Source organism: Panthera onca, chromosome B3, assembly GCF_046562875.1.
Source record: "Panthera onca isolate mPanOnc1 chromosome B3, mPanOnc1 haplotype 2, whole genome shotgun sequence".
Taxonomy (NCBI): Eukaryota; Metazoa; Chordata; class Mammalia; order Carnivora; family Felidae; genus Panthera; species Panthera onca.
The window spans coordinates 24,135,763-24,161,779 of record NC_138344.1 but is presented as its reverse complement, the minus strand read 5'-3'; the positions used below and the strand labels follow the sequence as shown (position 1 = coordinate 24,161,779).

Here is a 26,017-nt window from a genome sequence, read left to right as displayed (position 1 = left end):
GCAGGGTTCTAACTATGTATATTAACTCATTTAATTCTCTCACAGCCATGGTAATTGTATACCATCATTTTAATGATGAAGAAGCTGAGACACAGAAATGTTGTCAGTAAATCATTCAAGGCCACATAGTTAATAAGTGGCAGAGCCAACATGTGAACTTGGGCAGTCTGGCTTCATAGTGCAAGCTCTTAACTTCTAGGCTTTACTGCCTTCTAAGGTGAGAACATCTGTAGCATATAGGTTTTCAAGAAATTATAGATGTATTAACTTTACAGAATATTTTGGTATGTCTTCAAAAAACTTAGTGTACTTGTGAGATAGCAGGTATGCATAAATATGAGATTCAGATTTTGATTTTTTCAGGTTTTTTGCTTTTTTCAATTACATATTATTCCTGGGATTTTTTCCCCCCATTAGAGTCATTAGTGCTACTATTCTTAAGACTTGTTTTGAAATGAATCCCTTTCTGTGAGGCAGTATAGTGGAAATGAGCCAGAAGACCCCTGACTCCTGTTTTTGTCCTGATTCTGCATTTTCCTTTGTGTGATCTTGGGTACATAATTTTACTCTTTTAATTGTCTTTTAGCTGTCAACTGAAGATAATCCTCAAAGTAATGGGATTCAAATGAGATAACCTACGCCAGAGTGCCTAGCAGTATGTCTAGTATGTTATCAGACACTCATCAAATACTAGTACCTTGTTCACCTACCTATTACATAGAATAACCTAAACCTTAGTACTGAAAGGAATCTTAAGATGGGAGAACTGAGGCCCAGAGAACTACTCATTCAAAACTGTATAGGTAATTAGAGGCAAAAGGAGCTGTCACTTAATGTAGGTCTTCTAATTTCTCAGTCTTGTCCTATTTTTACTGTTCACACTCCTTTATGCATTACATACAGAAGCATTATGTAATATGGCTGAGTTTTGGGGGGATTTTTCTTTGGACAAAACATGACACTCTTATTAAGAAAAATAATAAGAGTGTTTGGTATTTTGAATTTTGGTAATTAACTACTAAAAAAATCATAGGGACAATTTAATAAATCTTGAGGCTCTTTAAATCATGTATATGAAGTTATAAAGCTGTTAACACTTCCTCATTTGTATTTATTTTTAATATACAAGTAGCATGTTTATTATAGAAAAAATAAATTAGAAGCAAAGTATGGAAGAATTCAAAAAACCCATTCAGTCAACATCAGTTAGAGAAAATGACTTAACACTTTGAAATAAAAGTGGCCTCATCTTAAACTTAAAACTTTGTAACTGATTTTTGTCAATTAGTGATGAATGAAGAAGACTATTCCTTGCCAAATTCAGATCTTGGTAATTTCATTTATTCCATTATGTGAATTGTTGCAGTTCATTTAAGTAATCCCATATTATGTAAATGGGCATGTCATTTTTTCCAAATTTCACAGAAACAATGCATTTTTGCAGTTTTCCAGTTAATTTCACTTGATTTCTGATTGTTCATTTTTAACTTTGTGTTCATAATTTTCCTCCAGAATAGAAATACATACATACCTATTTACATTTTCACTAGGGAAAGCTACTATATTTTGGGAGATGATGGTATAAATCTTCTTGAGGCTATATTTCTCTTTACATGTCACTTTAATATTTTGCATAGTGACATCTGGCATAATCTTTAATTTTCAAAAGTTGGATTGTTTGTAGCTACATCTAAAATAAGTGCTGCTGATGAAATTTTTAAGTGTGTTTTACGTTTGTCTTCTTTCTCTGCATGCATTAATTTGCATGGCACATTTAAAAAATAGATGCATCAAAATGAATGTTTTTGAGTTACAGTTGACCCTTGAACAACATAGGTTGGAACTGCATTCACTTACATGAGGGTTTTTTTAAACTCACATATTGATAAATCCACTAGAGTACTGTAAATGTATTCTTACGATTTTCTTAGTATTTTATTTTCTCTAGCTTACATTAATGTAAAAATATATAATACATGTAACATACAAAATATGTGTTAATCACTTCTTTATATTATTGGTAAGGCTTCTGGTCAATAGTAGGCTGTAGTTAAGTTATGAGAGCATCTAAAGTTACTTGCAGATTTTAACTCTGCAAAGTGTTAGCACCGCTAATGCCAACATTGTGCAAGAGTTAATTGTGCTAGTTTTCGTCACTTAGTTTAGAGACAAAGTCCTACTTTTGAGACAGAATTGGACTTAATTAGTATGTCCCTCATCTACTGTCCATTTGCCTTGTTGTTCAGTTTCTCATGATGAACAAGATGTATCTCACAATTAACAAAATGTGAACCCTACTGTCCTTTGCCATTTAGTCTTACATGTTAGTAAGGTAATTGTAGGAACATTTTGAGAGTTAGGTAATTTCTTTTTTTTATGGTTTTGATTACTTGTAGTTTTTATTCCCATGTATGTGAATTTGAGACCAAAAGGAATAGCTATGAATTCTGTTTCTTTGGATCTAGACTGCTTTCCTTAAATTATGGTAATCTCACATCATCAGACAGTACAAGCATAGATCTTAGAGTTGAATAAACCATAGAGATAGATATTGTAGTCCAGCTTCTTGCTTGATGGAATAATCTGTTCCTCAGTATCTTTGGAAGCTCTGCTGGAACAGCCAGTTAAGAACGTTAATCTACGTACTTTAACTTCACAAGTAAATGAAACATAAAATTTTGCCCTACGGGAACTTAAAATATTCTAGGTTTCTGTGACATGGGATTAATGAGCAAGTTCAAGGACATGTTTTGGGTTCAGGATTGTATGCTCAGAATCATTTTCTTGCAGTATAACACAGTTTTGGCTATTTCATTTATAGGTTATTTTTAAATCCCTCATATGGTAGATAATTGGAGGAAAAAACTTTTTTGTTCCAGATAGAAGTTCTGTGTTAACTATTAATCAAGTATTTATAAATTATTAAAATAGTAATTATATAAAGGAAAGCTGGATTGATACTTTTAACTAGACTCTTATTTTCTTAATGTCAGTTGTTTAAAGTGATAAAATACAAAACTCTTGGCCATAAACCTTCTGATTTTCATCCGTTGTGCTAAACAGTTTAAGCATATATACCATCAAATAAACTCCCCCCACACACTTTTTTAAGCCAAAGAAAAGCATAATCTATTAAAACAATGATTTTGATAAATATTGCTGTTCTTTTTTTTTTTTTTTAATTTTTTTAATGTTTATTCATTTTTGAGAGACACAGAGACAGAGTGTGAATGGGGGAAGGGCAGAGAGAGAGAGGGAGACACAGAATCCGAAGCAGGCTCCAGGCTCTGAGCTGTCAGCACAGAACCCAACATGGGGCTCGAACCCATGAACCTTGAGATCCTCACCTGAGCCAAAGTCAGATGCTTAACCGACTGAGCCACCCAGGTGTCCCTGTTGTTCTTTATCATAGTATCTTAGCATTTATCTAGTTAAAAGTTTTATTTGTATAAATAGTGGATCTCCATTTTCTAAACCTCGTCTTAATTTGCCAGTTTTTTACTTCAGTGCTTGACTAACTTGCCTTGCCTTATGATCTGTTGAGCTTTTTACATGAGAGCTATACTAATCTTAATCACTGTGCTCATTGTTTGAATGTTTGCTACAGGAAGCGAGCAGCTGCAAAGCATCTAATAGAACGCTACTACCACCAGTTAACTGAGGGCTGTGGAAATGAGGCCTGCACGAATGAGTTTTGTGCTTCCTGTCCAACTTTTCTTCGTATGGATAACAATGCAGCAGCTATTAAAGCCCTCGAGCTTTATAAGATTAATGCAAAACTCTGTGATCCTCATCCCTCCAAGAAAGGAGCAAGCTCAGCTTACCTTGAAAACTCGAAAGGTGCCCCTAACAACTCCTGCTCTGACATAAAAATGAACAAGAAGGAAGGACAAGGAGCAAGAGATGATTTTAGAGGTAAGATGTTCTATTTTTGGGAACTTTTGACTGAAAAACCAGATTGGAGATTTAAATAATTTGTGAGGTTCTTGTTTTGTCTAATTGTGTGACATTAAGACGTATTAGTATAGTGGTATTTATTTACCACTGTATATACTTATTTATTGTGGCAAAGGACAAACTAATAATTGAACTAATTATTTAACTGCATTTTATAGTTCTAATGGTCTCTAATGAGAAGCAGATTAAATTCCAAAAGTTTCTTTAATAGATTGATTGGAACTTTTGAACATTTTCCCTAAGTAGTAATCTCCTAAACTAGGCTACAGAATGTAATGAAGTTATCAAACAGCTGGACTGAATATCTGGAATGAATTGTGGAACCTGAGCACTATTAGGTGAAAGAAGCAGAAAGAAGTGGTGGCAGTCTTTTCCATTTCTGAGGGCACAGCAAAATTTTGTAGCCGTTACTTGAGAAATAATTCAGTTTTTCTTTCTAATATTCTTCCCATATCCTTCTCAGCTTCTTCTCGGGATTTGGTACACTCATGCTGCCAAGAATCATCACCTACTTATTAATGGCAGTCTTTACCCAAGCCTTTGTTTTCTAAATGATCCTGTATTCCAAAATTGTTTAAAGAAAAAAATTTTTTAACCTTCAAATCCAACCTTTCTTTTCCTCAGTGAAGATAATCATTGTTAGTAACAAAGTAGTTGAATTTCTAAATAACTGACAGTGTGCATAATACCTACCAGAGGTCTTTTAAAAAAGGAAGCTTTTTGTTTAAGACATGTGTAAGTTGGAGAACACCTCAAAAGTTTTCAGTAACATGATTTGAATGCAAGTTTAATCTTAATTGGTGATATGGAATTGTATTATATCTTTTATTCTGATTTCATAGTATAACTAATTTCATAACTTTATACCATTTATTGCTCCTAAATGCATGGCTCTGTTACATGAATTAGCTCACACAGTGTGAATAAGTAGGTGAATGTTGTCAGTGTGTACAATGTGGAAGTTGCATTGACTCCATTATCCCCATTTCCCCATTTAGAAAAAAAAAATTTTAATGTTTATTTTTGAGAGAGAGAGAGAGAGAGAGAGAGAGAGCAAGTGAGCCCAGGTCGGGGAGGGGGCAGAGAGAGAGGGAGACACAGAATCCAAAGCAGGCTCTAGGCCCTGAGCTGTCAGCACAGAGCCCAACATGGAGCTCGAATGCATGAACCACGAGATCATGACCTGAGCCCAAGTCAGACACTTAACTGACTGAGCCACCCAGACCCCCCATGCCCATTTCCCCATTAAGTGTGCACCACAGAGTTGCAGTTACTAAATGTAAATGTGCTGGTGCAGTTGAATACAGCTAGCCATGGGGATTATGGTACAGGGCAGATGGACACATCTTTTTGGCTATGTGCTTCATTGCAGGTGTTATTGAATGTTTATCCCCAATCTTTGTTTCCTGTTTTTGCTTGTCTATGTAATTTATCAGTTCCTTGTTCTTTCTCCCAATACGTTACTCTCTCTGCTGCTCCTCCCTTTTTTCTGCAGCTTTCTATATTTCCTACAATATTTTTTCTACGAGGAATTACAAATGCATTAACTACACTAGTACTTTTTATTGTTAATTATATTTGTTAGTTCTATACATATTTAGTAGTTTGCCCCAAACTCTGTTTTTGTATAAAAATTTTCTTAAGTATAAAATTTTACAGAATGTATTTTCAGGAACACACATCTATTTATTACAAAATATACTGGTATACCCTATGGGAATGTTCTTTCATTTAACATTTTCTTAGTAGAGCATCTCTTTTTAAACATTGTGAATGCTTATATCTCTAATTATAATTTTTTTAACTAATTTATGTCTGAAAAACTCAGTTCACTTTAAAAAATTTTAATTTTTAATTTTTTTAAATGTTTATTTTTTGAGAGAGAAAGAGTACTAGCAGGGGAGGGATAGAGAAAGGGAGACACAGAATCTGAAGCAAGCTCCAGGCTCTGAGCTGTCATCACAGAGCCCGATGAGGGGCTCGAACCCAGGGATCACGAGATCCTGACCTGAGCTGAAGAGTCAGACGCTTAACCAACTGAGCCACAGGTGCCCCCTCAGTTCAACATTTTAAACAAAACTCTGTGTAGGGAAATTGATACATTTTATATTATACATTATAAAGAATTAGGAGAATGTCTGATTCACTTGAAGATGTTCTGAACAGCCTGTCAACAAAAAGGGTGTGTGGGTCTAGAATGTTGCTGTCCCTTGAGATAGTTCATGTTACTGCATGCAAAACAACTCTTTGTTAATAAGTTTATGATTTGACGAATAGGAAGCAGAGTTTTTAGGTCCTAGCAAGGTAGTTATAATAGGTATTCTGTTTTGGTTACATTTTAGGAAATTAGATAGGGGTTTTGTTTTGTCTTGTAAGATGTTAAATTTTGTTTCCAATGGAAATAATGGGAAATAAGCTTCCAGTTAACAGTTTCATACTTTTCAGGAAGAGATTACTGATGTTAAGCAGAATTCCCCACTATCTGAAAATAGAGCATTCTTATGAAACCTTTCATGAGCCAAAATGGCATATAATAAGTGAAGAAGTGATTATCATTAGTCTCTATAAAAAAAATTTTGAGGTTCTCTTACCCAAAAAATAACCTCTCAGGCTTTTCTGATACCTTAGGTCACATCTTGCTAACAGATGAACAAAATCAATCAAGATAAACACAAATGCTCACAGACACAGTTCAAACCTATGGCAGCTGAGATGCTGAGTGTGGTTCCTGGAGAAGGAGCTTGCAGTGCCACTCTTAATGCTCAGAGTATATGCTGCCTCTATAATGGCTTGCTGTGATACAAATACAAACTCTTTTTTTTTGCTTTTTAACTTTCTTTGTATAAACAAAGTAGCCTAATGGAAACTTTCGAAAAGCACTCCTAGGTATCCTGGAACAAACCTGAGGATTAACTCTTAAAGAGTTAAAACCCATAAAGGAAACTATAGGTGTATTAGTATATCTACTACTAAAAATTAGGAGATTTTTGTTGTACTCACAGTGTGAGTTAATCATAGCTGCCCCTATTTATCAGGAAAATTAGCCATCAGAAGTTCACCAGTGGACTTCCACTTAGGTAATTGGCAGACCTGTGTCACATGCTATTCTCCAGATATAAATGAAGATTGGAATACTAAGTGTTTAGTTTTTACAGTTTCTGTTATGACAGCATGTTTAGAGAAGACCACAGTTTCAGAAGATCACCTTTTAGATACAGAATGATTAATAATTCTAATTTGGAGTTAGAAATAATCTCAGTAGAAAATTTAAGTTGACGGGGCTCCTGGGTGGCTCAGTCGGTTGGGCGTCCGACTTCGGCTCAGGTCATGATCTCACGGTCCGTGAGTTCGAGCCCCGCGTCGGGCTCTGTGCTGACAACTCAGAGCCTGGAGCCTGCTTCCGATTCTGTGTCTCCGTCCCTCTCTGGCCCTCTCCCATTCATGCTCTGTCTCTCTCTGTCTCAAAAATAAATAAACATTAAAAAAAAAAAAAATTTAAAAAAAAAAAAGAAAATTTAAGTTGACATATTCATGTAAACTAAACTAGTATAACTCAGGACACAAAACTCTTGGGTGCACTATCCAGCATTGAATGACATCTTTATAATCAGTTGAGAATGACGTACACTAGTCAGTCATTAATAGTTTCATATCCTTTTAGTAATTGGTTAGCCTTACCTGTCTACCAACGTTTGAGTATTTTAAATAATACCAGACATGTGATAGTCATTAGGGATCACAGAAACACATTTATACACACAGGTAACATGAAGCTTTCAAGCTTTTGAGTTATCTTTGCCCAGAGATTTCATTCTTCCTTTAGCTATTACAACAGGTCATAGAGTTGATTTTTAAAGTAAAATTTATTTATCTAATGTTTAAAGGATATTTCCACCTCTTTTATTAATGAAGTTGTTTGTAGGATCAGAATATTTTTATTTCCTTATTTTTATTTGTAATACAAGTCATTTGTATTCTTGTTTGACCTTTAAAAAACAATTTATTGTTATCCCCAGTTAACCTGATATTCATGCAAGTCATAAGTGAAAAAATAGTGTTGTCAAGGTAGATTTCTCAGCTTTGGTAAGGTGCAATTTTGTGATTATTTAGCCTATCTCAGATTAAAAGTGAGAAAATGAAGTGTGGGGTTTTTTTTGCTTTTGTTTTGATGGTAGATCATGAGAATTGAATACATTTATAGCTAAGCTAATTTTAATTTTTAAAATGTTTTTTTTTTTTTCCTTTTTTAAATTGAAATTCATGGTAAGTACCAGGGAGTTCTATTATTCGATGTGTTGAATCTGCGAGTTGTCAATTGTCTAATATCCCCAAGCGTTGAGATGGAGTTGAATGGAATGTTTTACATGGTTTCCTCTTTAATCACTGCACTCAGTGCTTTCTGTGAAAAAGTCAAGCATTATGAAAGCTCAGATTAAACTGCATGAAATAAATTAACATTTAAATAGATGACAACTTGGAATTTTAGAAAAGAGCATGTTAATATTCTTTTTTGTGTGTTTGAGTAAGCAAAGCATAAGAGAGGGAACACACTTGGAGTTTTTCTTTGTTGTTCTAATGTGTTTCATCCATTGGGGTTCCCTTTTAATTAAGCTTATGCATTCTATAATCTCCAGACTTATTCTTCATTCCTCTCAAGGGGATATATGTATAGATTTAATTTTTGTTGGTGAAGAGAATGAGAGCCATATGTTTATCTGGTTTTGTCTGAAAGAGAATAATGGCAAATATAAAAACAGCAAATATAAAAATATTTGAAAAGGTGATAATGGAGGTCTAAGTTACTATTTAGAGACAGATGTGAGAGGAAGTAAGATGCATGCCAGCAAACTGGTACAGACTTTCACCACAGCAGTAGTCCCTGTCTCCAGGAATTTTTATCTCCAAAATCCTTGAAATGTTCTCTTCTTTTTGTTTCTTCTGTGATTTCATTCGAATTTCAACTTATTAACATTACTGTAATTCTGAAAATGTGTAATAAATTGATATTTGGTCTGGCTTTTCCTTGCCTCCTGTCATTTTTGCCTCTTATAGGGTTATTTCTTAATGGGGGAGAATGGATATAATAGAAGAACATACTAAAACTCCCTTGGATTTAAGTACTACAGACAGCAAAAACAATGGTAACTAAGTGCAAAAACAGCTTATCTTCCTTATAAAATTTTTATATATACAAGAAAAGTACCAAGAAAGATTAAGCTTAATTTAGAGGGACAGTCATTACTGGTGTTTTAAAGACTCTGAAGGCAAGATGGAAAAAGGTGAAAAGCTTCTTTCTGTATTAAGTAAGGATCAACTAGACTGCAATATTAAGTAGATACTAGAAAGAGCACTAGCTTATTAAACAAAGTGGAAATTTATTTCTAGCTCATCTGACAGCCATGATATTCTAGGTTGGCAAAATTCTGCTTCACACAGTCATTCAGAAATGCAGCTGTAGTGACATTATTACTTTTAACACATAGCTTCCAGAGCATTCTGGGAGCATCGCCCCATTAGCCAGAAGGAAAAGCCTTGGCCTGACCCTGTAACTATTTCCTGTTACTCTGTAAGGTTTGTTGCAACCTGATTCCTGGCTACAGATGGCAGTGTTTGTCAACTTCAGGTTTTATGAGAAATGGTGTATTAATTCTTGTCAGTCACCCACAGAATAATCACCCTGCAAAAAAACTAAAAATGAAGACTCCAAAGGAACCAGTTTGATTTTCAGATAATACAAAAGTAAGACAAGGGTGGTTTATCAAAGAGAATACTGAAGGAACCTTTCTTGCCTTCTCAGTCTTTTGAGAACAGAGTAGTGAAATAAGGAAGAAACCTCTCAGAAGAACAGTGTTTCTTCTCTAAAGTGAGGTTGTAAAGAGGTGTGATGAGTCAAATCACATGATGGCTTGGTTCACATATTTACAAATTAAAGCTGTAGTCTACTGTGATTATGAAAAGAGTTTGAACTCATTAAATGCTGTGTATTAATGAATGTAAAAGAATGGGTGAGGTTGTTTCTGTTATTTCATGGAAAGAAATAGGTAAAATATATTTTGTTGAATCTAAGTATTAGATACATTTTAAAAGAGCTGTATGTCATAAATGGTATTGAGTACAAAATGTTTTGGCTGTTTTACTTTTCACTAGAACTTATTAAGACAAAGTAAACATACTTAAAAAATAAATGTTCTCCTTTTTTTCTCTAATTTTCTAGATGTGACTTACCTAACAGAAGATACGGTATATGAAATTCTTGAATTATGTAGAGAGAGAGAGGATTATTCCCCTTTAATCCGTGTTATTGGAAGAGTTTTTTCTAGTGCTGAGGCATTGGTACAGAGCTTTCGGAAAGTCAAGCAACACACCAAGGAAGAACTGAAATCTCTTCAAGGAAAGGATGAAGACAAAGATGAGGATGAAAAGGAAAAAGCTGCATGTTCTGCTGCTGCTGCTATGGAAGAAGATTCAGAAGCATCTTCTTCAAGGATAAGTGATAGTTCACAAGGAGATAACAACTTACAAAAATTAGGCCCTGATGATGTGTCTGTGGATATTGAGGCCATTAGAAGGGTCTACACCAGATTACTCTCTAATGAAAAAATAGAAACTGCTTTTCTCAATGCACTTGTATATTTGTCACCTAATGTGGAATGTGACTTGACATATCACAATGTATACTCTCGAGATCCTAATTATCTGAATTTATTCATTATTGTAATGGAGAATAGAAATCTCCACAGTCCTGAATATCTGGAAATGGCTTTGCCATTATTTTGCAAAGCAATGAGTAAGCTACCCCTTGCAGCCCAAGGAAAATTGGTTAGACTGTGGTCTAAATACAGTGCAGACCAGATTCGCAGAATGATGGAAACATTTCAGCAACTTATTACTTACAAGGTCATAAGCAATGAATTTAACAGTCGCAATCTAGTGAATGATGATGATGCTATTGTTGCTGCTTCAAAGTGCTTGAAAATGGTTTACTATGCAAATGTAGTGGGTGGGGAAGTGGACACAAATCATAATGAAGAAGATGATGAAGAGCCCATCCCTGAGTCCAGTGAATTGACACTTCAGGAGCTTTTGGGAGAGGAAAGAAGAAACAAGAAAGGTCCTCGAGTGGACCCACTAGAAACTGAACTTGGTGTTAAAACTCTGGACTGTCGAAAACCACTTATCCCTTTTGAAGAGTTTATTAATGAACCACTGAATGATGTTCTAGAAATGGATAAAGACTATACTTTTTTCAAAGTAGAAACAGAGAACAAATTCTCTTTCATGACATGTCCCTTTATATTGAATGCTGTCACAAAGAATTTGGGATTATATTATGACAATAGAATTCGCATGTACAGTGAACGAAGAATCACTGTTCTCTACAGCTTAGTTCAAGGACAGCAGTTGAATCCATATTTGAGACTCAAAGTCAGACGTGACCATATCATAGATGATGCACTTGTCCGGGTAAGTTGGGCTAATGCTTAAAAATTAGTACTAGAATACATACCTAATGCTGGGGAGATTGTAATACAGTTCAGTGAATTCATTTTATAAGTGACTCTGAAAAAAAAAATGTATTACACGGTTTAGGAACACATGGACATTTTGTATTATAAATGTAAATATTATACTTTTGTTGTTCCTGTCCAAATTTATAAATGCGTCCCACAAACTATTGGTTGTCTTAAATAATGGTCACTCTGTCTTTGAAAAAGAACAGATTTTCTAAATATTGACAACTAACCCCAAAAGTTTTTTCTCTATTCAGAAGACAAGTGGATGTTGGGAAAAGACTAGAACACAGGAACAAGGGGAATGTGGAGACACTCAGTAATAAGTGTGAATGTCAAGCCTTAACTGGGAAGAGTGGTACAATAAAATCATACCATAGAATAATAAGTGGTATTCAAAAATTCTATGACGTAAAGTTTAGAGTTGGGTTATTGTGAAGTTGAAGTGATCTAGACACTTTAGTGTACGTTGCTGGTAAGAGTTCCTGCTGGGTCACTCATAATGCCCCTGAATGGCACTGCCTGATTGTGGTATTTGCTTAGCCACTTAAATAATCTGTATGAACTACTCTGGGTCTTGGAGTTTGTTGGAACTTCTAGGAAAACAGCAGCTATCCCAGGATTTCTTGAAATTAATGGTGCCTTGTTTCATAAACCCAATCCAGGGAGATTGAGCTAGGAGAATATTGGGAATACAAGTACCCACCTTCTTACTTCCTGTATCTCCAGATTGTTGCCTTTTGTTCATTCCTTCCCGCAGCAGAAAATAAGAATTTTACTGCCCCCATTTAAGTAAGAGTGCAGGCCTGTTCAGAAGACAGAAACCAGTTGCCAATCATGTACCAAAATTTACATTTGCCATAGGGTGCTTTATTGCAGGATTTTATTGTATTCAGAATATTAGATACACCCATCATTACTAGTTCTTTTTTTTAACCACTTTAAGTAAAATTTGATGCCAGCTAAAATTAAGATGCAGTAAACCTTCCATACTAGTGGAAGATAAACCATGACACAACTAGGAAATTGTGGTATTTATTTTAAAGTATATTTTAGCATTAGAATTGGTTTGTCTAAATCTGAATATTCATAAAACTTAACCAGTGGAAAAAGTTGTTTGACAGCTCAGAAACTTAAAAGTTTTCGAGATTTTTATGCCTCTTGTTTAATTGGTTTTTAAAAACATCAAATATATTTCTAGTATTGAAGAAAAGTTCTACATTATTTAAACAACTCAAGCAGTTTTTCAACAGAGGCAGAAAGAGGCATTAATTGTTTGGAGTAATTATTGTTGCTTGCTTTCTGATGCTCTTTTTATTTTACTCCTGTAGTTTTGAGCTACATAAATAATATACTTAACAACTCATCATCAGGCAGCCAGCAACTTTACATAATTTAGCAGAAAGTAGGGTATCTTAAAAAACGTGAGTGATGTTTTGTGAAAAGGACATTGAAGTCTTCTATGAATTTCGATTGTTAGAGCAGAACTGCAAATCCCAAAACAACACATTTTATGTTTGGCTTCTTGAGTTGGGATTCTTTCATCTATTTCCAGCAAAAGCTGTGCCTGGCTTTTAGAAAGCAGTGAAATCACTCTGTATAAGATTCTATCCAGAATTTAAAAAAAAAGTTGTCCACCTTCCTTATCTGCCTTCTGCTAAGAAATCTACCCAACTTTATTTTCCTTCCCCCGCCTTGTTTCCCACCACCACCCCCTTAGTAAAGCAAGGCTAAGAATCAACGAAAGTTTAAGTACTTGTATACTTACTTTATTCTATCATCTAGAACTTTGAGGAAACGATCATTTTGGTTTATAAGGCCTTTTTTAAAGCAGATGTTAGGATAAAATTAACTGAACTTTTTAATTATGCTAAGAAATTGGGTTTTTTTAGTGAGTTCTGCTTCATTATACAAAACCTGAATATTATAATTTGACCAGTTATAAATTAGGATTCACTAGATAATACCTGTACTTAAATTACCAGTCCACAAAAGCAGTTTGATTTAGAAATCTTCTTTGTGAGGCATTTTGCTAAGCAGTAAAGATGTAAAGATGAATCATGACCACCAAGAAGCTTCTTAGGGGCTCTAAATACTCATACTAAGCAAATTTTACTCTTCTTCCCTTTTTTCTTTTGCTTTCTTTTTTAATAACAATATGAAAGGCCAGAAAAATAAAATCATCAAAATAGCCTTGTGAGTCAGTCAATTGATGCTCTATTTTTTAAAAAATATTCATAGAATGTGTGATTATGATAAAAATTATAGTATTTTAGTAGCAAAAAGTAAAAGGTTTACAACAAAAAGTAGTTTAAGGACATCCTCTCAGCTGAACTCCCAAAAGTACTGATGGGTTTTAGCATCTTATTCCTCAAGGATCTACTTTGCTTTTTTAAAGCCTCATTCTTTCTTCTATATCAGTTTGACAAACAAAATAAACCTATTGACCACTTTCTTATGGCCTGCTAATTTAGGGTCAGGAAGAGAAGAGGAAATGAGAATATGTTTTCTGTTAGGTCTTATTTTTCAGTTAATTGTCAGGCTGACTGTCATGGAGGAAAAGGGAGGGGTAGTACCTTCAATTGATAATTTCAGATTTTTTTTTAATGAAAAATATGTTTGCCACCTTCTCATACCGTGTAATTCAGACCAGACTAGCAGATTATTTCCTAACTGGAGTTTTTTCTAGAGGAACTATCTTTGGTGACAGCTGAATTAGTGTTTACAGTTATTTTATTGAACCTTAAATGCTATTGATTGTAGGACCCACTATTACTACTAAAAAAGGAAAAAAGACTGCCAGTTAGTTGTGAGATGCTACCAGTTGTATGGTATATCCATAATTTCAGAGATGTTAAAGTGCAAAAACAGAAAAGCGAATTTTAGAATCAGTGAAATATGGTAAAATATTAACTGCCTTTTCACAAGTAGGTATCTCAGAATCATTTAAGAACTACTCCCATACCTGTAAGTTGCTGGAATGTTTCCCCCAGGACTCACTTTCACTATTTTTTATTGTTTCTTAGAAAATAGTACAGTGATAGTTATGAGCTCATTTGAATTAAAACAATTATAACATAAGGTTTTTATAGTATTTTACTCATAACATTTGTCTATTTGTGTATTCTTTTAAAAGTAGATATTTTGTCATTTTTCTTAGACCAAGCATTCCCAAAGGAAAAGGATATAAAATTTTATTCATACTTTTTATCTTAGATTATGTTAGGAGAGTAGTATGAGTATCATGGAAGACAGTATTGCCATCTATGACATACCCTGAACTGCCTTCACATCTGAATGGGAAATTTGTTTAAAAGAAAAATTTCAAGGTTCTACCCTCTAGAGATTCAGATTAGGAAGTCTGGTGTGGAGCCTAGAAATCTATATTTCTGGTCATGTCCGCAGATACTCCCATAAAGCCAGTCTGCAAACCAGTATTTGGGAAGATAGCAACTGGTACGGTTTATATATACATATTTATTGAGGCCATTTTTATATACAAGTACATACTTGGGAAACTGGCAGTCTTTGAGAAGGTGGTGAAAATAGCAGGTGTAGAAATAGGATTGACGGTGGTCTGAGACTTGGTTCAGATTAGGTTCTTGGTTCTGGGAATCCTAGAATTTTGAGTGGGGATCTAAAGACTGAAAGGAATGGCTGAGTAGAACTGGATAGGAAAGTCCAAAACTGTGAACTGGAACAGATAAAGATTATAAGCACAAAGGAAAAGCCCCCTACTACCAATTAGTTCTGCTCAGTCCCCTGTAAAAAAATCATTCATTTTTTCTGGGCTCTAACAGTACTGTCTGACCCAGCCCCCAGTATTTTCCTTGACACACACCCTTAGTTATTTAAATAAAACCTGATTCTTTTATTTAACAATTGATCTACAGTGCTTTAAGAATCAGATTATCTTGTGCTGTTCTGAGTATGATTAATTTTATCTTGTACATTCACTTTATTGTGCTTAATGCAATGATGATTATTGTTTAAGATTTATTCTATTTTTTTTTTTAACGTTTTATTTTATTTTTGAGACAGAGAGAGACAGAGCATGAATGGGGGAGGGTCAGAGAGAGAGGGAGACACAGAATCGGAAGCAGGCTCCAGGCTCTGAGCCATCAGCCCAGAGCCCGACGCGGGGCTCGAACTCACGGACTGCGAGATCGTGACCTGAGCCGAAGTCGGACGTTTAACCGACTGAGCCACCCAGGCGCCCCTGTTTAAGATTTATTCTAAAAGAAATGAACTTCATGTCTGATTTATGTACTCAAAGGAGATTAGGAGAATGAAGCAGATCTACATAGATTCTCCGCATCATACAATAATCTAAAAAAATGAAATTTGTGAAACTCCTTACTGTTACATGTGAGAAAAATGAATCTCAGATTCTGGCCTGTATAAATTAATGGCAGGATTGGAACTGTTAGAACTCAGGGTTCCTGGTCTCACAAGCAGATATGATTAAATGATATGGCTGTTACCGAAACATCTAAACTTTATATGTAAAATAGTAAAAAAAAAAAAAAAAAACTTTATCTGTTCATAGATAAATGAAAAAATTAAATATACTTAAATAATCTAAAGATCTTGCTCCAGTCAGTAGCTTAAAGGTGTAAACAAACTGTTTAACCATAGAGTCTAATAAGTTGACTGAAGTTGTTTTAAGCCAGCCATTCTTAGAGAACGTAGGCATTCTTAAGAATTAGGTCTATTTTATGTGAATACTACTTAAATATCCATACCATTAAGGGATTTTTTCAACTATGGGTAAAGATGACTTTGTCATGAATAATAATAGCCCAGAATACTGTAAGATTTTAAAGGATAGGGTTTTCCTTTTAACGCTTTTGCATCTGGCAAGTATGATATTTTTATATTAAGATGTCATCCTACCTAGGTATTCTGGGAATGCTTTGATACCAGATCAATTTTTTTTAAAAAATGATCTCTCTAGGATTTCATCATCATGGCCAATTAAAAGTTCAGAAATTGAAAATCGTTTTATCCAACAATTGATGAAATCAAGAGTCTTAGTAAGAAGAGGAAGTCATATAAGGAAGAGGTAGATGTTATTACATCCAGTCTGTTGTTTATTTTAACCCAGTAATCTGCATTTTGCCAGTCTTCATATTAAATTAATACAAAATATACCCTACTTTAAGAAAACCTATATATAAAACTACAGGTCTGTATACTAAATGATTTCAATTCAAGGATGCATACAAATTCTCCTTTTCAGAGTGTTCACTGACCTAGGCTTTCAATTTCCAAGTATCCTGTATTCAAGGCAGCTTTTGATTTTCATAATTCTGTTTTAAATGCTATGTATTTATTACAGAAAGTTGTATACCTTTACAATTCAGTTCTGAAATCATTCTCTGATTGAACAGTGGGTCAGAAGTGGTTGTGTTTAAGAAAAATAAAAATGTAGCCCCTTAATGGCCTTTGTCAAATGGTAACTGGCAAATTTTATGCTATAATTAAAAGTAAACATTGTTTTTAAAGGTAGACTGCCCATGTATACATAAATGATAAAGTATTTTACAGAACCACTTACTATATACCTAGGTATATATTAAGTATATAGTATATATAAATACATATATATTAAGTATATAACATAGGTAATGGAAATTTTTGCCTGCAGAGTTCAGTTGCCATCTATTTTTCAAATCATTCTTTTTACATATTTACATGTGACTACATCCTGATTCTGAAATACATGCTTATTGTAAAAACTAATTGAAAATATAGAAAACATGAAGAAAATAAAAGTCACTTATAATTTCAAAAAAGATTATTGCTAGTTATTGAAGAGAGGCAGGAAGGCATAATAGTTAAGAGCTTCCTTCTGGATTAGAACTGTTCTATTTACTAACACTAAAAGCAAGTTATTGAGCCTCTCATGACTTTGGAGACTTCATCTGTAAAATGAGATTGATAACATTACTGGCCTCATAAGATTGTTGTGAAAATGCAGTGAATTGATATATGTAAAGTGCTGAGAATAGTGCCCTGGCACATAAGTGCTATATATTATTCGTGTGTTGTTACTGAAATATTTTTGTTCTGTAATATCTGGGTGGTTAGGTTTTCAGGCATGCCTGAAAGAATTTTTAGTACAAATAAAAGTAACAATAACAAAAGCGTTGTTGTACAGGGAATTCATCTAGTGCTTCACATATATTAATTTTTTATTATATCATTTTCATTTTATAGATGAAACTAAAGCAAAGAAAGAAAGCTATATGTTTACAATTATAATTATAAAATATTATATTGAATTATTTTGGCACTCAGGGTGGAGAGCGCTGTGGAGATTGATGGAGACAGACAGACATTTAGTATTTTATAAGAATGAAGTTAGGGGCTCCTAGGTGGCTCAGTTGGTTGAGCATCTGACTCTTGATTTCAGCTCAGGTCATGTTCCCAGGGTTGTGGGATCGAGCCCCGTGTTGGGCTCTGCACTGAGTGTGGAACCTTCTTAAAATTCTCTTTCCCTCCATGTGCTCCTCTCCCCTGCTCACATGTTCTCTCTTTCTCTATAGAAAAAAAAAAAAAGGTATTAGGAACATCTTTCTAAAAAAAAAGAATGAAGATAAATTTGTTTCAGTGTCCTATGAGGTGTCTTAGGTGGAACTAAGACTACAACACATGGCCTCTGAATCCTGTAGAATCGACACCGAATCCTTTAAAAGATATCAATCACATTGATAATGGAGTCAGCTCTCATTTGTGCATGTTAATAAAGAGGACTATAGGAAGCATAATTTAAATACCAGATAATCAGTTTTTTCACCTCAGAATGCATTATACTTTTGATATAAGCAGATTTGTCTTTGTGTTATAAGGGCATATGTATAAACATTGACTTATATTCCTTTGACACCTAGGCAGGTGGGAACTGGAAGAAGGAAACTAGGAATGCGTTCCATGGCAATATAGGATGTTGGCGTGATGGGTAAACCACATTGGAGCTGATAATTCTAATTTAGTTCTCAGCATTCTTTATTTTCTGTGGCTTGAAGCAGGTTTCCAACTGGAACTATTTTTCCCCAAGGTTCTTTTCAAACTTGGGACTAGGCTATAAAATCAAATTATGAATCTTATGTTCAAAGATCAAAGTTGTTTTAAAAGGTTGCAACATGCTGTGTTATCTTAGTAATATTGTCTGCTCTAGAACTCTTCCGTATATTTTTATTAAGCCTTCACATCTTTGCAGTGTGAAGAGTACTATCCCTTTTTTTTTCTCTGCAGATGAGGAAACAGGCTTACCTGAGTCGCTTGCTAAAATTTAAAGTTTAAAAGTTAAGTGATAGTTGGAACAACTACAGAGTATTTATTCTGTCTCAATTCACAACACTCTGTCACAAAAATAAATTATCTTTAAAAACTTGGCATAATTTTTTTTTTGGTAAATATTAAAGACCATTGTTACACAGGACATTTCTTAAAGCTAAAGATTCTAAATTCACAGACTCCAAAAGTTGAAGATATCTAGATTATTTCAGCCTTTGTTCTTAAAACTTTTTTGACTGTATTCCCAAGTAGGAAAGAGATATTTTACATAGCATAGGTACATACATGTATGTGTATCTGTCTATACTTATAGTTGAAACAAAAGTTTCACAAAATGGTTGATGCCATTACTATGTGGAACACATTCTCTTTCCTCCCATTGTTGGTTTTAAACCACTAAATGAATTGGGCTGCCCACTAGCGAGTGGCAGTTGACAGTTTGAAAAACATTGATCTAGGACAACTGTCAGGATTCATGAATTTGAGATTTTATTTTTCTATAGACATACTAGAATGTCCAAACCAGTACTGTTACCTAAAGTAATTGTTTGAGGACATAGTACAGTTGTTTTGATGATGTTTGCATTGCTGAAAACCATTTTTAAAATTCTAGTTGCAATGGTTGGAATAACTTGAACACTCGTAAATACTGTTTTGGCAAATTTCAAATTTTTTAACCGCCAGAAGGCATTTTAGGTCTATTTAGCAAATAAAGCGGGTGATCAGGCATGCTATTAGTAAATTTCAAATACATTAAAAACTGGAAGTATAAATAGTTCACATTAGTATTTAGTGTATATTTTCTGATTAATCTCTTAATGACTGAGATCACTTACTGTGTATTATTCTATAGATTCAAAAAAGTAGTAAACATTTATAGTTGAAAAATGTAACTGTTAGTAAGAAATTAAGAGTAAGGATATAAGCAAGCGTAAATCTCATCTGCTTTCAAAAAAAGTATATATAAGATGTCTTAGGTTCCATCAAGACGTGGCAGTTTGTACTAAGTGCTATAAGAGACCATAAGCTGCTCCCTACTTACCCAATATGTTTCTTCTCTTAATTGAAAGTATTTTATTCATGGCTTAATAGATAACAAAACTTAATTCCTTAGTTTCTATTCTATTAAACATAAAAACTTATTAGCAAACAAACTTGAAGTCAAACTTCTGTACTCTGTTGTTTTTGCTGAAATGATTTAGTTTGAGTAGTCACTTATGTATTTGGCTGTGTTGACTTCTTTCCATGTCCTAACCTTTAGAGCCCAGGTTTGTTACACAGAAGTAACAGAAAATCTAATTTTAATTTTCTACTATATGTTAATTTCATGACAAATCAATAGTTAGAAAGTAACTCTTTTATTATTCTATGCCGATTTCTTTTCTGTCCTATTTTTCCATTATCTGTGAGACTGAATCTTTGCCTTTACTGGCTTTTTACTGGTTTGCTTCCTGTTTCCATTTAAAACAAACCAAAAGTCAGTATCTTTTATTTGCTCCATAGCCTGAATCCTTTTTATTTTTTCTACTTATTTTTATTTTGCTTTCATCCTTAAACTGGCAGTCACCTTCTTTTCACTTTATCTTTTCACTCACTAGCTAGAGATGATCGCTATGGAAAATCCTGCAGACTTGAAGAAACAGTTGTATGTGGAATTTGAAGGAGAACAAGGAGTTGATGAGGGAGGTGTTTCCAAAGAATTTTTTCAGCTGGTTGTGGAGGAAATCTTCAATCCAGATATTGGTAAATATTTTAGTGATGTGATCATGATGTCATATCCTTTTGATTTAAGGATTTGTTTACCTAGGTTTATAAATATTCTCAGTTACAAAGAGTAAACAGTAGGTTTCAGTATAGATTTCCTAGAATCACAGAAAATGACTGAATTTGGGTTTGGGGGAGTGATGTGCATCACTCATTTATTCAAGTTCTTATTTAGATTACTTAGCCAAATATTTTACTGTAGGAAATTGTCTTTTAGGTAAGTCAAATTGAAAACCCTTTAGAATGGTACATTAGAACAATGGAAGGATTTCTTTGCTCTTTTTAGTCTAAAACATTCTTCAGACTCACGGCATTTCTGAAATGAGAGTTTCATACAACAATTGTCTGAAGAATGTTGAGAATGTCTCACAAGTGTATCATGCTCAAAGTTTGGAAACCCTGACTGGTATCAAATTAATTAGGTTTATTTACTACAGGATTTCAGGAGGCTTAATATTATGCTTTCCCAAACTTTTTGAACTTCAGAAGCCTTTTACCACCCTACCTTTAATAACATTTGTCTCTCAGAAGTGTTTTTTCATTGAACAGTCTGGGAAAAACTGATCTACATATCTCAGCCTGAAAGTTGAAGGATTTGAATTTTACTGGTAGACAAGTTAGGCACAGTGGAAGTGGTAAAAGACAACAGCTTCTTGGATAGATAATTCTGAACTGATTCACTTTATGCGATGTGACCACTTACTTGGTTACCAGGTTTGCTTACTTTTAAAAACAATACATGACCATCATAGGAAAAGGATTCCGCTAAAGGTACTTTTAGAATTGTGAAGAATATAACAGAATAATGCAGATCATTTCCTTTAAGCTTTGAGAATTGAGCTATTACAGCCTGTTGATTGTCAGTATGTACATTGAATTGACTTCTCTGTTATTGTTCTTAGCTGGTCATATATACACACAAACATGCAAATGGACATAGACATTTTGAGTTCATGACATAAATGTAGTTAAAGTAAGATTATATATTTTAGCTAATGTTTCTTAATAATCAGAAAGCTGTGTAATTTGCATATAATTTGTTCAAAGTAAACCAAGACACATAAAACCATGCCTTTTTTGTGATAGAAAATTAATTTATGAGCTTCATAGGTTTGGTAAACTTTGCTCTGGATTCCTTTGTATCTCAACATGTAAAACATTAGCTGTAAATAAAATATACTTACGTTATATGCAGAAATACTTTCAGAAAAAAAAAATAAACAGTTCTACTTGATAGTAAAGTAATTGAAATGATTAAAAATACCAAATATGGAATATTTGGTTAAATATACCAAAATAGAATGTTTTGTAAGAACTACCTTTTCTTCCAGGGACCTGGCAAAAAATGTGCCCAAAATAGATCACTTTGAACCTTAAAATTATTATCTTTCATTTCATACACAGAGAGGAGAGTAATGACCTGTGTAATTTATATTCTCATTAATTTAGTTTATTGCTCTTGAGACCAAGGATATACATTTGTGAGATTTCATCAAATTTGTTGTTTTCAACTGTTTTTGACTTTGTTAATACCATATTTATAACTAAGTGAAATTTTTTACTTCAATGAATCTTGTAACTTAGACTTGTAAAAAAATTTAGATCTAAACTGAAATTCAGATAAGAATTGGATAATTTTCAGACTGTTATTTTGTGAATTGTAACTTCCATTAGAAAAACGTCCTAGCTTACTTTGTACTCTTATGATCCAGGGGACATTTTACGGTTCCTTTGTATTTAACTTAAACTAAATGTGAAAATAAAAACTTTTAAAGCTTTCAAAAATCATATGAATTGATATATTTATGTGCCAAATTGATTTCTAAAGTTTGTTCTATTGGAAATTGCCCTTTTCAGACCTAATTCTTAAAATATTTTCATTCAGTTGCACAGTAGCAACTGAAAAACATTTTAGTAAAGTCAGAAAAATCGTAAATTCATTAAAATATCATATAACCTTTCCTTAGATATTCTGTTTGTTTAAAGGGAAGAAGATAATTCTGTCTTAGTAATGGTTTTAGATAGGTAAACGAAACATTCCTACTTTTTAATTTTTTTTTTAATGTTTATTTTTGAGAGAGAAAGAGAGTGTGAGTGGAGGAGGAGCAGAGAGAGAGGGAGACACAGAGTCCAAAGCAGGCTCCAGGCTCTCAGCCGCCAGCACAGAGCCCGACGCGGGGCTAGAACCCACGAACCATGAGATAATGACCTGAGCCGAAGTCGGATGCTTAACCAACTGAGCCACTCAGGCGCCCTGAAATATTCCTACTTTTTAAGATGAATGTTACAAAAAAAATCTCCAAGCTTGGGTTTTGAATAGTGAAAAACATATGAAATTGAAAGAAAGCTACAAATACAAACTACTTTTGTTTTACTCACTGGCTCACAGTTAACGTGTGTGTATATTAAATAGCCTTGGATTTTGGATGTAATCTACCTTTATCAAATTTATTCAAGTTTATGTACTTCATCTGACTTCATTAGGAGTTAGAAAAACTTCATAGGATCATTGTGCAGTTTTGAAAAAACAAAAACTTTTCTTTAATGAAATTTAAAATTTTTTGAAAACACATGTAGATTAAATATGTTTTTGTACGTGAAACATTTTAAAAATATGGTAGCTTTTTTCCTTTTGGTTTTGCGTTCATTTTTCAATCAACCAGTGGATGTAGTAAATTAATTTCTTATTTGTATTAGTAGAAGATTAGAGAATTTGAATTTAATGAACATTTATCCATTTTGAAAAATGCAGCCAAAATTGCCTGCTACTTGTTTCCTTTTTTCTTGGCTTCTTAAAATGACATACTACCATTTGCCACAATTTATAACAATCACATATATTTGAACTGTGGTCTCTCAAGTGCTGATGTAATAGAAAAAACAATTTTTGTATGCCTACTATGTATAAGTTTGCATGTGTAATTATTTTATGTCTGTATTGTTCATTAGTCTATTTAATAAAATAGAAAAGTAATGTATTTTTTTAAAATCCTTTTTTACAGGTATGTTCACATATGATGAATCTACAAAATTGTTTTGGTTTAATCCATCCTCTTTTGAAACTGAGGGTCAGTTCACTCTGATTGGTATAGTGCTGGGTCTGGCTATTTACAATAACTGTATACTGGATGTACATTTTCCCATGGTTGTCTACAGGAAGCTAATGGGGAAAAAAGGAACTTTTCGTGATCTGGGAGACTCTCACCCTGTAAGTCTGGCATTTTTTATTTGATCATTTAGCTTTATTTAAAAGCAAAACTATAATTTATGTAAAAAACTACAGTTTTCATTTGGAATCAGTTTTACTTGTTAATATTTATACCTAATAAGTTAAAGTTGTTTTAACCTGTTGCAGTACCATGAATACCTAAAAACTCAGGAAATTTATTATATATTACTTTTAGCAAGCAGGTTTTGTAAAATTGATTCTGTAGAAAAGGGTTTTTAAACATTGTTTTTTAAACCACGTGAGATTGCCACGTGAAATCAGAACTGCTCTGGATAAGGGGCTTGGTGGCTACAGTTAGTATGTTGTTTCTGTCTCGAATCCCTCCCTCACTATGAGACACCTGAGGTTCACTCATAGAGCACAGTGTGAAATCCATTGCTAAATTGATGCTGTGGTTTTCTCAGCACTGGATGGGACATACCAGTGACTGACAGTCTTTCTTTATAGTAAACTATTTGAGGGACAAAAAGGATACTTTCTATTCTTTGGTCTTTGTTGTCATTTTTTTTCCCCAAGAAAAATGATGCTAACTTCTATTTTATAGCTCTGTGGTAGCCTAATTTGTCATTTCTGGTTGTTAGGTCCTATATCAGAGTTTAAAAGATTTACTGGAATATGAAGGGAATGTAGAAGATGACATGATGATCACTTTCCAGATATCTCAGACAGACCTTTTTGGTAATCCAATGATGTATGATCTAAAGGAAAATGGTGATAAAATTCCAATTACAAATGAAAACAGGAAGGTAATACATGTTTTTTTTTTTCATCATTCTCTTTGTCTCTTTATTAACAGAGTTTTAAAGCATATATACTTGCGATTGTTAAAGAGGTATCTAAAATAGTCCATACAAAAACTCAAGAAATCAAGTACTCAAATTCTTTTAAATGAAATAGCCCCAGTTTTCTAAATCTTGGATATAAGCTGGTATGAGAGCACATAGTTAGGCACTAAACCCCTTTTCAAGAAAGGGGGCAGGAATAGTAGATAGTGAGTGACACATTATGGCCATAAAACATTTTATAATGTAACTTGATAAAATATTATAATGTCTAAGTTAGGATTCACTTGCCTTTTATAATTTGGTATGACAGCTTATGTATCTAGTAAAACACCCACATTTTTGCTGAATTGGGTACAGTAGGCAGCTTCCTAAATATTCTAGCACAGACAACATGAGGCTTCCTGGTTTGCTCAAATCCGGTACATTGCAGTTGTTAGGTTTTATAAATGGATGTATACACGGTTTAAATGTCTCTGTGTTTGTACACTTGGTTGAGGGAATGTCAAAATTGCATTGAGGCCCAGCTTTTAAGTCTGGTTTAATACAGTATCAAATTTGAAACTTACGTGTATAATTAGTTTACGTGGGCTTTTTATAGTTCAGTATTTACTATTGCAAAAAGTTGTGAAATTGTTAAAGGTACAGGCATACCTCATTTTATTGAGCTTCACTTTATTGCAATTTTGCATATGTTGGGTTTTTTACAAATCAACTGTGGAAACCTTGTGTCGAGCAAGTCTGTCAGCACCAATTTTCAAACAGCGTTTGCTCACTCTGTCACATTTGGTTAATTCTCACTTTATTTCAAACGTTTTCATCATTATTGTACTTGTTACGGTGATCTGTGATTAGTGATTAAGACTTGCTGAAAGCTCAAATGATGGTTAGCATTTTTTAGCAATAAAGTATTTTTAAAATTAAGGAATATACATTGTTTTGTTTTGGACATACTGTTATTACAATCTTAATAGACTACAATATAGTGTAAACATTACTTTTATATGCACTGGGAAACCAAAAAATTCATTTGTCTTGCTTTATTGCAATATTCACTTTATTGCAGTGGGCCAAAACTAACCACGATACCTCTGAGGTATGCCTGTATTTTCCTTTATATGTATAAAGTTTGAATCTTTAAAAATATTTTTGAGTGTTTGTTCTTTCTTGGGGAAAATGAAAACAAAACTAAAAGCTATGCAGCCGAGTAGCTTGTTATGTTTTGTTTATATAGCATATTATAAGAAGTTCTTGTGGTTAATGTTTTCTGCAGGAATTTGTCAATCTCTATTCTGACTACATTCTCAATAAATCAGTAGAAAAACAGTTTAAGGCTTTTCGGAGAGGTTTTCATATGGTGACCAATGAATCTCCCTTAAAATATTTATTCAGACCAGAGGAAATTGAATTGCTTATATGTGGAAGCCGGGTAAGAAAGCAAAAAGTGTCTGCAAAAATATATCGATTTATTG

The 26,017-nt window shown here is 33.6% G+C and overlaps 2 protein-coding genes across 11 annotated transcripts in view; one reads left to right on the top strand and one right to left on the bottom strand.

The window, feature by feature from the left end:
- Window positions 1-26,017, top strand: part of UBE3A (ubiquitin protein ligase E3A) — a 93,927-nt gene that overhangs the window by 47,814 nt on the left and 20,096 nt on the right. For 9 of the 10 annotated variants that reach the window (XM_060617905.3, XM_060617908.3, XM_060617899.3 and 6 more), the window contains 6 exons: window positions 3,608-3,915; window positions 10,172-11,421; window positions 20,369-20,513; window positions 23,537-23,742; window positions 24,345-24,509; window positions 25,819-25,974. In XM_060617905.3, coding sequence (XP_060473888.1) covers window positions 3,608-3,915; window positions 10,172-11,421; window positions 20,369-20,513; window positions 23,537-23,742; window positions 24,345-24,509; window positions 25,819-25,974 — 2,230 coding nt within the window. The remainder of the gene's footprint in view (window positions 1-3,607; window positions 3,916-10,171; window positions 11,422-20,368; window positions 20,514-23,536; window positions 23,743-24,344; window positions 24,510-25,818; window positions 25,975-26,017) is intronic. The other variant, XM_060617901.3, reaches the window with a different exon arrangement.
- LOC132668827 (uncharacterized) overlaps window positions 17,808-26,017 on the bottom strand; it is a 130,209-nt gene continuing 121,999 nt past the window's right edge. Inside the window, exon 10 of the mRNA XM_081795816.1 lies at window positions 17,808-18,011. The gene's annotated coding sequence lies outside the window, so the exon portion shown is untranslated. The remainder of the gene's footprint in view (window positions 18,012-26,017) is intronic.